The 13,256-nt window shown below is 37.0% G+C and overlaps 1 protein-coding gene across 2 annotated transcripts in view; it reads right to left on the bottom strand.

Annotated features, from left to right (window-relative positions):
• Window positions 1-9,361: 9,361 nt before the first annotated feature.
• The window catches only part of Slc39a8 (solute carrier family 39 member 8), a 74,986-nt gene continuing 71,091 nt past the window's right edge, over window positions 9,362-13,256 (bottom strand). For both annotated transcript variants that reach the window (XM_046459091.2, XM_058583826.1), the window contains exon 9: window positions 9,362-10,884. In XM_046459091.2, coding sequence (XP_046315047.1) covers window positions 10,735-10,884 — 150 coding nt within the window. In that variant the 3' untranslated portion in view covers window positions 9,362-10,734. The remainder of the gene's footprint in view (window positions 10,885-13,256) is intronic.

Genomic DNA, 13,256 nt, shown 5'->3' with positions numbered 1-13,256 from the left:
TTCCTTGGAGTTATCTAAAAAGTCTGATTTTGCATGGCCTGTCAAAGCATATAAGTGAGTCCCTTAGTTATTCTGCTCCTGCTATTAAAAACCATATGGTTCTATACATAGAATATTATTTCAACACCATTATCTATTTCTGAACCCCAGGTTGTTTAGATGACAGACTGAAGCTTCCTTTAGCTTCAAAATATTTCATGGCATCGAGTGTGACTCCCTCCTATAAGAACCACATAGAAAAAAAAATCACTTCTACTTTTTTGGAGGGCAGGGGGAGGGATGGGAATTGAACCCAAGGGCACTTAACCATTGAACCACATCCCCAAACACTTTTCATTTTTATTTTGGAACAGAGTCTCACCAAGTTGCTTAGGGCCTCATTAAGCTGCTGAGGCTGGCCTCAAACTTGCAATTCTTCATCAGCCTCCAAAGTCTCTGGAATTAAAAGCATATGCCACTGTGCCCACCTAAACCATCATAGTTCTGATGTATCAACTAAGCTAAATCCAAAAATATCTGCAATGTTTCTATGTAATCCAAAGTGAAATAAAAAATGAATTGGAAATTCTCTGGCAATTTTGAAAGACTTTTTCTCACCATTTCTGGAACATAATGACAATTTTGCTATACTCTATCTGAAATAGGAGTTAACTCCAGAGCTTGACAATGGAGATCTAAAACATGGTGAGGGACTGTGTTAAATTCAGGAGCTGGGAATTATTTTTGAAATAAATATTTTCAATATTTAACTGTTGCATTGGTTAGAAAATTCTTTATCTGCAAACAAGACACTCAATTAGAATTGGCTAAAGTAAAAAGTAAAAAGAAAAAAGACTTATGAGACATTACAATAACTGGGATAACTCACGATATTGAAAGAACTGCTGGAAAAAAATGAAAGCAGTGGGGATGTCAGGAACTAGAACCAAGGACAACTCAATGACTCCTTCTCTCCATGCCAGTCCCCAACCACATCATCTCCTTTTCTGTGAGCATCTGTCTCAATTCCTCAAGTTTCTTCTTGTGCCAGGATGCAACCACCAGCACTCTGTAGTCATGCATGAAAGACAAGAACTTTGGCTCTCTGTCTCCCTGAGGGACTTACCTAGCTTGTGGCCTAGAGGAGGATTAGGTGTAGAGGTTCATAATCCCTCTTGAGCCAACAAGGGTGGGCCCAGTCAGTTACCAAGGAGTAAGAGCAAAACTGTTACAAGAAATAAAGATGAGCAAGGAAAATCAACAGAGATCAACTACTCCGTGATGGACAATGATTTAATATGATTTTTACTAGTTGTGTCACCACAAATTCATAGGCCTGTTCAACTCCAACCTTATACAACTTCACTCCTAATATTCACCATTCTAAAATACTTTGATTTTTTTTTTTTTTGCCTTAAACCTGTAAGGGATCACTAAGACAGAGTGGTTGGTCATTAGATCGCACATGCTTCCTTTTATAGAATGTTCATCCAATGAAATTCTATGGCTTAGTTTTCTTAAATTAAAAGAAAACTTATTTTTTTAAAATCAAAATACAAAAAAAATAAAGATGGAGAAAAGAGAAAGATGCATATGAACTACCTTCCCCCATGGTTCCTTAGATTTCAAAAATTAATGTTTCCCAATTCATTAATAAACTCTTACCTAATTATAAGAGTAACAACATTAGGGTTAACGAATATAATGGCTCCCAAGGGGAGAATTTCTTCTGTTTACAAACGTTGGCTGTGAAAAATTGGAGCCTCTCAGCTCTATGACATAAGCTGCAGTCTCTTGTTTTCTCATTCTCTGTGCCTCTTATCAATTTGTAGTACATCTGGAGTGAGGAAATGTGACCTATAGACACACCTATGTGGGAAAATACGCATAAACCTCTGTTTATTCAGTAAGCATTTGTAGAAATCAATTCACTCTTTGTCTCCTAGAAATCAGTTTTTATTTTAAAATAAGTGATGCTGGTGCTTAAGGATGTTGCCAGACAAATAGTTGGAATCGTTTATGTTTTCAAAAGATTTTTACCTGCTAGAAGTATAAGCCCAATTTTAGCTAGTCTCTTAAAAGATTGTGGATATTCTTCTCTGTTTGAAGTTTACTCACACAAAAATTTTTAACCTAATTCCATCCCATTTATCTAAGAAGATCTAATGCAAGATTTCTAATCATATTTCAGCCCTATAAGTTTTCACTTTTTGGTCATATGGTACCAACTCCATGCCCGTATACCCACCCACTCTTGTATCTTACTTTATTCCCACCAAATTCATAGGCACCTCCTCTTTCAGGATAAGAAGACATTTACTGCTGATCAATCATAATCACCTCAGGAAACAAAGGGCAACCTCAACTTAGGTGAAGCCAGTTTATTTATTTCCAAAAACAGCATATTATAAATATCTAAGTGGGATGTAGGGAAACCTCAAGTGTTGCTGCATGAACACTGAGTCAAAGACAACAAAGCTGTGACTATACCTAGGCCAAGGGACAAAAGAGCCTGATCACCAGAATCAAAGGACAATCATCCACTATCTGGAGCTGGTCAGTAACTGTTGGGTGTGCTAGGTGCAGACACTGTGAGCTAGGTATGGAAATTAAAAGTAACCACTTATAAATGTCAATAGTGATTTAATAGAAATTATGTCTAGTGTATCTAACAATGGAAATGGAGTTCAAATGTTCTATGTCTTCATTTTTAATTTTATTTCATTTTCTCTAGCAATTCCTGTGCATTCTATTCACAAAGATACCAACCTGTGACAAACTAGAAATAAGAACAAGCTGGGCCTTCACTACAGGAATATAAACTCTATTCTGGAAAAAAAAACTCTCATTCACACCATGAGAGTTTTAATTCATGACATATGCATATATTTATGGGGTGACATTTCAATACACCTATAAAGTGCATAATGATCAGGTCAGGTGATTGCTATGCACATCACCTCAAATATTAACATTTCTTTGTGTTGGGAACATTCAGAATTCTAATGGCTATGTTGAAATACTCAATTAATTCTTATCAACCATAGTTACCCTTTCCTGCTACAGAATATTAGAGGTTATTCCTTATATCCAACTGTGCCCCAATGGACCATCCTGTCTCCCTCCTCCCCTCTCTCCATCCTTCCCAGACTGTGTTGATTTTTATTTTTTAATCAGGTTTTTAGATTCAACATATGAATGAGAATGTGTGTTATTTCTCTTTCCATGCCTAACTTATTTCACTTAGCATATTATCCTCTGATTCCATGTATATTGCAACAAATGACACGATTTCATTCTTTTTTATGGTGGAATAATATTCTTTTGTGTATATATGCTACATTTTCTTCATCCATTCATGCACCAACAGACATCTTGATTGATTCCATATCTTGGCTATTGTTCATAGTGCTGCAATATATATGCAAATGCAGATTTTTTTCTCAACATAAGATTTCATTTCCTTAGTGAGAGTATTGGATCCTATGGAGGAGAAGCATTCTTTTTTTTTTCTTCTCATTTTCTTATTGGTGCATTACTGTTGTACGTAATGACGGGATTTGTTGTTACATTTCATACATGCACACAATATAATAAAATTTGGCCAATATCACTCCCAGCGCTTCCCTGCTCTCTCCCCACCTCTCACCCCTTGGTCCCTTTTCTCTACTGATCCCCCTTTGATTTTCATGAGATCTGCCCTAGCTTTCTTTTCCTCTTTTCTCTCAAACTTTCTCATATGAGAGAAAACACATGTCCTTTAACCTTCTGAGTTTGACTTATTTCGCTTAACATAATGGTCTCTAGTTCCATCCATTGACCTGCAAATGCCATGATTTTATTTTCCTTCATGACTGAATAAAACAAGGCGAAGGCATTTTTAAGCAACCCAGGCAGCCCAAAGAGACCAGTGGGAAGACAGTCAAGGAAACTGACAGTCTATCTTCGTGCTCCATTCTTCCTCCAATCTCCTGTTGAAGTTCCCCATTGGACTATGAGGTAGATCAGTCTTGTCAGCCAAAAACAAGATACAGAAAGATAGAGAAAAGGAACTCTATTTATTACAGTTGAAAAGTCTGTGCCTTCATTGTGGGAAATGCACAGTCCCATCCCCATAAAGTAATATTGTTTTGGTCACACTTCCTATACCATTATTAAGTTACTGCCTCTCAGCTTCATCTCAACTGCTCCACACAAGCTTTACCATAACAGACAGAATTCCTTTCAGCATCCATCCTTCACAGTGAGCAACACCACATGGGGCTTTTTCAGCCCAGGCATTTGAGGCATATTGCTGGAGGAAGGGACCCTCTGCTATGTGCAGCTTCCTCGAGGGGCCAGCAGCTTAGGTGGGAAGACTTTGAACATGGTCTTCCCCAGCCATACACACAGAGCATATGGTCTCTCTGTCAATTCTCAGCTCCAGTGTGGCCTAGCATTAAAAATAGAACCCCCTTTCATAGGGTTATAATGAGTACTAATTTTTAAAGTGCATGTGTAATCAGTATGTTAGCATGAAGCTCTCATGGTGTGAATAAACGCTTTGATTTTACTCCTTGCTGTTCTTTTAAGACTGCTTGGGGGATAGGGACTGACTAGGCCTTCTCCTATATTTGGATGAAACTTGAAATGCCATAGGGACTGTTCCGACACAGGACTCTGGGGGAACATAAAATCCTACAATCACTTTAAGTCATAAAAAGAGCCTCAAGTCAATTATTGAAAGTGTCCATTACATCCATCCGTTTCGCAATCTTTATTCAAAAGTAAGACTTCTGTACCCCCTATTTGCTAACTGTGGCTTCTGGCCCCTCCATTCTTAGATGGAGGAGAGAAAATTGGGGGTAGAAAAGTTCTTACTTAGCAGGCTCAAAATATGGCTCCAAGCTGTCTGAACTATGCTTAAAAAACAGCCTTTCTCTTATTGGCACTTCCAGGATTCTTCAGAGGGACTTCTCTCCACTGACGTATTCTGGTTCTCCAATTCCCCCATTTGATATAGTCCTTGATTTTCTAGAAGTCCACTCCATGACCTCTGACATCAAGATGGTACCCCTCTTACACATGATTGTATATTGTTCCAAGCCAGATCTCTCACCCCCTGCTTGACTCATCCTAGACCAAGGGAATACTCATCTATCCTTGGTCCCAACAAACTGCAGGACAAGGTCCAGCCAAATGCAGCAGCAACTGTCCTCACTTCACCTCCAGACCCCTGCCCTGGGCCTTTATCTCCCGAAACTGCAGGAGGTCCCCATGAAATGTTCTGTGGGGCCCACTGATAGAACTTGCCTCAAAATAGAGAATGAGACATATTTGATTTGCCTTCTCAGCTTTTTAAGAGAAGGAAACATTTCCAATTTGAATTCTTAACAAGAGATTTTAGTCTGTAATTCAATTTTCATCTTTATTCACATACTTTTCATTTTTGTCACAATTTTATCCATCTTTTTCTTACCTATGAGACATGATGAAACCATCTCTTTGGAATCATAATCATGGTCATAAATCCTGTATGTGGCCTTCCTCAGGTTTTACCACAAGTTGGACTAAACAGTGGTAAAGTGACACACACAATCACAACGGGCTCTATAGATCAAAATATGCAAACGCTACCTGTTTACGTTTCTCCTTGGTATTCTTACTACATATACCCAAAGTAAATGAACTTGAGGTTTGTGAATAGCCCATTTAATTATCTACAAAATTATTCTTGCTTATTCTAAAAAAACAAATTGAACTATCTAAAAAACTTGTCATCTACAAAAAAACAGATAACAACATTTCAGACCTCACCTTTCTTATACTAAATATCTGTAATGCCCCATCTAGAGAAAAGGGAGAGAAAAAATAAATAATTTCTAACATTTTCTGCTGATAGTAGTTAACTTCAGAGTTCTGGATAAGAATCCAGTAATCTGAAGAGTTTTAAACACAAAGACCAAAGTCCACAGCAAAAGAGTTTTGTTTCAGTTCTCTTCAAATTTAGAGCATCCTGGAAAAAAAAAAAAAAAACAGAATTTCCTCAAGGCAAATAAATAACAGGCTGAGACCAAGAAACTATAAAGACAAGGGTATAAAAATGAAACTGATTGTCAGGCAAGACTGGTCAGATTGGCCAGCATTATTAAAATAGTCAGAGTGACAAGGGATTGCTATGGAAAAAACCCCAAAGGCAACAACTCCCTGGATGGGCTATAACCAAACCATCTTGAGTAACGAGCTTCCCAAGTGAAACATACAAACCTGTCCAGAACTGAGAGATAGCCAACCACCCAAATTTCATTTTTTGCTTCTTCTTAGTAACAGAATCCTGATTTTCCTGGGGAAGTGTATACAGCCAAAAGCAACATTTTCTAGCTTCTCTTGCAAGTTGGTACCTCCATGCGACCAATTCTGATCAGTGGATGTAAGTGGAGGTCGTTGGATCCAACTTATGAAAAAGTTCCTCACACGGAGACAAAGAGATGGGTGTGAACTTTCAGCCTTTCTGTCCACTCCTCCTTCCTGCTCTGCTGAACTTAGCTTTGAAGGCTGGACTCCTAGCAATCAAGTTAGAATACAAAGCAAGCTTGAAAGTGGGAGTCACAAACTAAAGGCGACACAGCTGATGAATGGAAGGAAAGCTTGAGTTCCCGAGACCACAGTCATGCCAGCCCTACACGGTGCTTCCACATTTCTTTTATAGGAAAGAAAGAAAGGCTTATATGTTGAGGCACCTGTTTTTATACACCATCAAGTCCTAAACAGTGATGCTAACACTTTCCTTGCCTTACCAGATTTCAATAAATAACTCTCACTTTCACACAAGCATTAACAGCTTTCACAGTGCCACCTATCTGTCAATGATTACAGCATGCCATTTGGAAATGTTAAAATATGGGGGAGGAGAGAAATATGTGTCTTAGAAATAATGGAGCTGTATTTGGAGTTTTCCATTTGCCCAATTGCTTTAGCTTACCTGAAATTCTGCCAGTAAAGTCATTGATTCTGGAGTCATATGGAAGTTAGAGATTTCCATACAGGGACCCAAATGGCCTTGACCAATGATGTGTGGTACATACCCAGCAAAGAGAAAAGCAACCCAACACAAGTATTACAACCCACAGCTGTGTGGAATTCTAAGTAAAAGTGAGAGAACAGCTGTAGTAACATTGAGGTTAGAGTAACGACAAGGGTTAAGAATCTCTTGTTATATAATGGAGCTTAAATAAACTCAAAAGGAGCCTGGAAATAATGGCAGGCTTCTGATTAAAAAATAAATAAAGGGAGACTAAAAGGAAGAGGATGCCAAACAGAGCAAGGAGGACATGCCCCAGGCATTGGCCATCAGTAATGAGCTCTGTGGATGCCCTCATGCTAATTATTTCACAAACCCATGGTATTGTTTGGGCTTATTTCCACTGGTTCACTTTTTATAAATTTAAGTTCCTAGCTAAAGAAACTTTTATAAAAATGTGGTAAATCAGAAATACTCCATTCAGTCATACTAAGTGAAATAAGCCAGTCCCCCCAAAAGCCAAAGGTCGAAAGTTTTCGCTGATATGTGAAAGCTAGCCCACAATAAGGGGGGATAAGGGAAGCACAGATATTCAGTAGATTAGACAAAAGGGAATGAAGAGAAGTGAGAGTGGACAGGAAAAGGAAAGACAGTGGAATGAATCAGAAATAATGCTCCTATGTACTTACATGAATACACCATAGTGAGTCCCACCATCATGTACATCCGTAAGAATGGGGTACTAATTAGAATAAGATATATTCCATGCTTGTATAATTATATCAAAATGAATTCTACCATCATGTATAATTAAAAAGAACGAATAAAGATTGTTTCTTAAAAAATGCTCCATTCAACACCTAAGAGTTCATTATAATCATATTATTCAAGGGCTGTTCTAATACTAATCCTCAGTCAGAGTGAACCTTATCACATATCAGCTTTCACATATCAGTGAAAACATTCGACCTTTGGCTTTTGGGGACTGGCTTATTTCACTTAGCATGACTGAATGGAGTCTTTCTGATTTACCACATTTATGCCAACCATTATAATCTGTATGGGTAAGTGAACAAAAATACGAAGTCCATAAAAAGAAATTAGAGGTAAGTAATGGAAGCGGGAAATGTGTTAGAAACATTTGCTATATTATTATTCTTGAATACTTTCTGCTACATGAGAAAAAAAAATAGCAGATAGTTCATGAAGGCTAAGATTGAGCCAGTTTTGACTTCTCCACTCTCTGGAATTATGTAACTCTGACCTTTGCCCAATGACTTTGCAGCACCGGCCACAACAGTGAGCGAGCAGGGTCACACCACAGCCTGAGGTCAAGGAGGGCAGCAGGCCCCAGAACAGATCAGCTGACCCTCTATCAGCAGACCTGTAGCTTGAGTAGTGTAGCGTGCTGTGTTAGCCAGGGATTCTTCAGGTGGTTTGCCACATTATCGTGGTAACACAGGGTCTGATACAGTACTCAATAAATGCCCGCTATTGGGTATTTCTAAAAGTTTAATGATGAAAATCAAAGTATATAACCCAATAGATGATACATTGAAATATTTTTGGTTAGTCCTGGTAGCATCTTTAAAGTCTAAAAATTATAGAATATTCAACTGGTATATGTAACGAATGCCTCAGTATAAGATATGTGGACTGACAGGTTTATGCCTTATTAAAATAAAGGTATCTAAGATAATATAAATGTAATCATGGCTTTCCATATCCTATCTTCTACATTCAACCATAGCTTCAGATAAGTTGCAATTTTCTTTTTGTCTTTTGATTCTTCACTGTCCTGTTTCCTCTGTTCTCATGGTTGAGGAAAATGGTCAAGACCTGGAGAGAATAGAATACCCCAACCCAGGCATGGTGGCATATGCCTGTAATCCCATTCTCTCAAGAGGCTGAGGCAGGAGGATCACAAGTTTAAAGCCAGCCTCAGCAACTTAGCGAGGCCCTGTGCAACTTAGTGAGATCCTATCTCAAAATTTTAAAAAGGGTGATAGTCTGGGGACATGGTCAATGGTAAGCACTCTTGGGTTCAATCCCCAGTACCAAAAGAAAAAAGCCCAGACTATCCACCTACACAATCAAAGGTCATTAAACTACCCTATTTTAATATAATTGTGTATATAGAGTGTTAAATAATATACAACCTATGTTTTAAAATGCCAAAGACCACTTATTAAGATAGAGAGTAAAAAGCTGATAAAAATAGATTCTGTTTATTGAAATGAACAATGATAAATCTTTGTAGTGTTTATTTGCTGAATGTTTTTTTTTAATCACCAGTTTCCTAGCTCTCTCCCCCTATAATATCAGATACATGGTAGTCACTCAAAAAAGATATGTATTAAATGAATAATGTAAGACACAGTATATGGTTTCAAAGATGTTTACTATTTGGTCAAACAATAAATTTTTAAGTTGTCAATCATACAGTAAAATATACAATGGCATACATATTCACCAAATTTGCATTATTGCTATGTAAAAACAGGTTATGATCTGTAGAAAAATGCAATTCCTGAGATTATTATTGGCTTTTATCAATCATTTTCCTGACAACTTGTCTTTCCTTAAGTGACTTGGGAGTGTGAATTGTGGTTAGGATATTCAATTTTAGACTAAATTTTTATTATCTGTTAAATGAGCAAACAGACTCTCTTTTTTATAAAAGACAGAGAAAAGACCCATGGTATGCTACCTTTTTCCCCAATGTATACCATATGGAAAAACACAGGCTGAACATAAAAGAAGTCTTTTCTAAATGATTCTCAATCACCCATGAGGAATGTATGTTTTCTAGTTAATAAGTCCTTGATGTACAGCAGTCCAGCTGTTGTTGTGCATTTATTAAAATATTCTCTGCTAAATAATTATGTTCATCTTTTAAAGTAAATGGCTTAAAATTCCATTCAATTTCTTTCTGCAAAAGAGTACATCCTCACCGTCATAACACAAAGGCATGATACACTGACAGAGTTGTCACGAGCTTTATATACTCTTCTGTCATTTCTAAGAGGGGCAACCACAACATAAGTCATTTAAAAAAAAAAAAAAGCTCTTCTGGCCTGTGATGGAGTCCGTTAGAGTTTACACTTAAAGATAAACCTCTAAGACCAAACATGATAGGGCTAGCAAGCCACTGTTGAGTTCCTGGTTTCTGTTTTGAATGGTTTTCAAAACAATCCTACAAGTTCCTAACTGAAGCATAAAACAGAACAAATGCTCCAAGCAATCTTTCTTTCTTGGGTTCATTAAGGCCTTGGAATCGTGTGTTTTATGTGTTTTGATTCTCTTACACATTTCGAGGTACCTTGCTCTTGAAAGCACTAGAACAAACTAATTGAAAGGAAACCACTCTGCAACTTTGATCCTACCAAATTTTAAAGCCTTACATGACCCATCTTGTAAATCTGTCTCAGGGCTTAATGTGTCTACGTGATTATAGAATGCATGAGTCTTGCCTCATGATGATTTTCTAATATGCATAAAATATTGAAAAATAGGTATTTACCAAAATCCCCATAGACCAAACCTTTCAGACTGGAACCCCAAAACTCTTGAAGTCTTTTAACAACAAATTGTGGCCTATTTCACATACTTAGAACCAATAATTAGTATTCTTGACCTACAATTGAAAATAAAATGATCTTTATAACTAAACAGGATAAACGTAAAAATCCCTTTGGAGATGTTTTTTATTTAGGCAATGCCTTCATTAATGACACATCATCCTCCATTTCTTATTACTCCAATTCGATTTCTCCTGCAAACAAGGTAATCAGCAGAATAGCTGTGAATCCAGTTAACATTCCGGCATTCTGAATCATGAAAAAGGTGAAATCGGTTTTTCTTCCAGTTACCTTTTCTCTCAGCATATCATTCATCTCTGGAAACTAGAAAGAAGATATATTGTTAGACTACGTTTGCCATCTAGTGGTCAAACATAAAATAATCACTTCCAGATTTCTGTGGGGAGGAAGATCATTTATTTCCCGATGATTAAACATTTTAGTACAGAGTGTATAATTGGAATATCTAGTGCTTTCAGGCATTAAGAGTAAAAGTGTTCAGTGGTGTTGTTCCCCAACTGAGTCAATAAGCAGATGGGACCTACCTGATTTTGTGCATTCTCTCTCTGGTCTCCTGTCTCCCCTGTTCCCTGTGCTGAATCCATACACACCATTCTCTCAGGATCTCAAAGGCATTCTCCTTCAAAATCCATGTACTTACTATAACCCTGACATGAACGCTTCCAATTTTTCAAAGGACTACACACTTCAGATTTCACCTTAATTCCTACCTTCCTGAAACACTTCCCTCAGCCTTTCCTAATTTATACTAGATTCCCTTTTATCTTCTCTTGTCATATATACTGCTTTTCCTTTTATTTCATAGCATTTTAAAATTATTTGTAATTATTCATGATTTGTTTGTTTGCTCAGTTTCTAGTTTCTTTCCTTCTATATAAAAAGTCCCACAGATGCAGCAACTGTCCCTATTTTGCTCACTCCAGGGTCCTAATGCCTCACAGACTTCCAGGCTTGGCCCAAGAACACATCAATAGTAGCTGACTGAATAATTAAAAAAAAAAACACTATAAATTTAACTCCTTATTTCTTCAATTTGTTTACTTTTGTTTGCTCTAACCTCACAAAATTATAAGAGTTTTAAAGAAACTATGCATTATTCTAGGATTAAAGACTACAACAATCTCATTGCAGTATAAAAACAATTAAAATCCCAAGTATTTTACTTAAAAATCTACTCTTTCTCAGCAATAACATCTACAGAAAAGTCTACATGAGGAGACTTGTAGATGTCAACTTTTCAAAACATATTCCAAAATGATTTGCTATATATGCTGTGGTGCATTGTACCAAAGCATCCGAGAGGTCTCCAGAGTCTACAGTTAATCTGTGGGCTTGACTTAAAAAGTTCTTTCTGTGAATCGTGTACCATGGTATACACCTGAAATTCTAACAGTTCCGGAGGCTGAGACAGGAGGATCACAAGTTCAAAGCTAGCCTCAGCAAAATACAAAATAGGGTTGGGGATTTGGCTCGGTGATCCAGTGCCCCAGAGTTCAACCCCTGGTACCCCACCCCCCAAACAAAAAATTCTTCCTAGAAAAAAATAATGGTAAGATGTGAAACTACTGGAGAAAAGGCAAAAATGATGAAAGTACATATGGCATCATTTACCAGTACATTTTTTTAAGAGAAAGAGAATTTTTTAATATTTATTTTTTAGTTTTCAGTGAACACAACATCTTTATTTTATTTTTATGTGGTGCTGAGGATTGAACCCAGCACCCCGCGCATGCCAGGTGAGCACGTTACTGCTTGAGCCACATCCCCAGCCCAACTAGTACAACTTTTAAGAAACTCTAATAGATTCTGTTCTTATACCAGAGAAAAATGTGACCACCTAGAATAAAATAGTATGAAACATTAATTTTGCAAAGAAAAATGCAAATGCAGTGGGTTGATCTAAGAGATGAAATCCTTGCTCTTAACAGGGTCTGCAGAGAACAATGAACAAGAGCTAGACGGTTTTAATTATGGAGCTAAGAATATAGATGAAGAAATTAAAATATTAAATTATATGTAATATATTCAGTTCCAAACACAAAAGAAATATACCTTGATTTTTATATCCTAGCACATTTTTATTTTCTAGAAAGCTATCCATGACTCACTCAAAAATGTACAGGATATTTTCTCTCTTAAACATACACAAATGGGCTAGGGTTGTGGTTCAGTGATAGAGCGCTCACCTAGCACATGCGAGGCCCTGAGTTCAATCCTCAGCACCACATAAAAATAAATAAATAAAATAAAGGTATTGGGTCCAACTACAACTAAAAAATAAATATTTTAAAAAAACATACACACATAAAGACACACTCAAGTTGGCATACACACACACACACACACACAGAGATAAAGCAAGACACAAACACCCATAGACATAAATATAGATGCAAATACACATTGACACAAATAAATACTATCAAATTTAATTTTACCAACTTCTATGTAGTAATTTTAGTTCAACCCAAAAAAGTTTCACTGTTTAGTGTCATTTCTTTTATCAAGCTATTCTTCTTCCAAATGTGACATCCTCATAAAAGAGGGGAAAAATGTTTCATGCATTAGAAGACAGTTTTTAATCTACCACAAGGCAAAGAAGACTTGCAAAAATAATCCTACTTCAGCAAAAACAAATCATTTCACCCTCTATCAATAAGATTACAGATAAAAGA

Source organism: Marmota monax, unplaced genomic scaffold (assembly GCF_021218885.2).
Source record: "Marmota monax isolate L192 unplaced genomic scaffold, Marmota_monax_Labrador192_F-V1.1 WCK01_AAM20220418_F8-fsc00002, whole genome shotgun sequence".
Taxonomy (NCBI): domain Eukaryota; kingdom Metazoa; phylum Chordata; class Mammalia; order Rodentia; family Sciuridae; genus Marmota; species Marmota monax.
The sequence above is the reverse complement of the archived record's forward strand: the minus strand, read 5'-3'. Positions and strand labels throughout refer to the sequence as shown.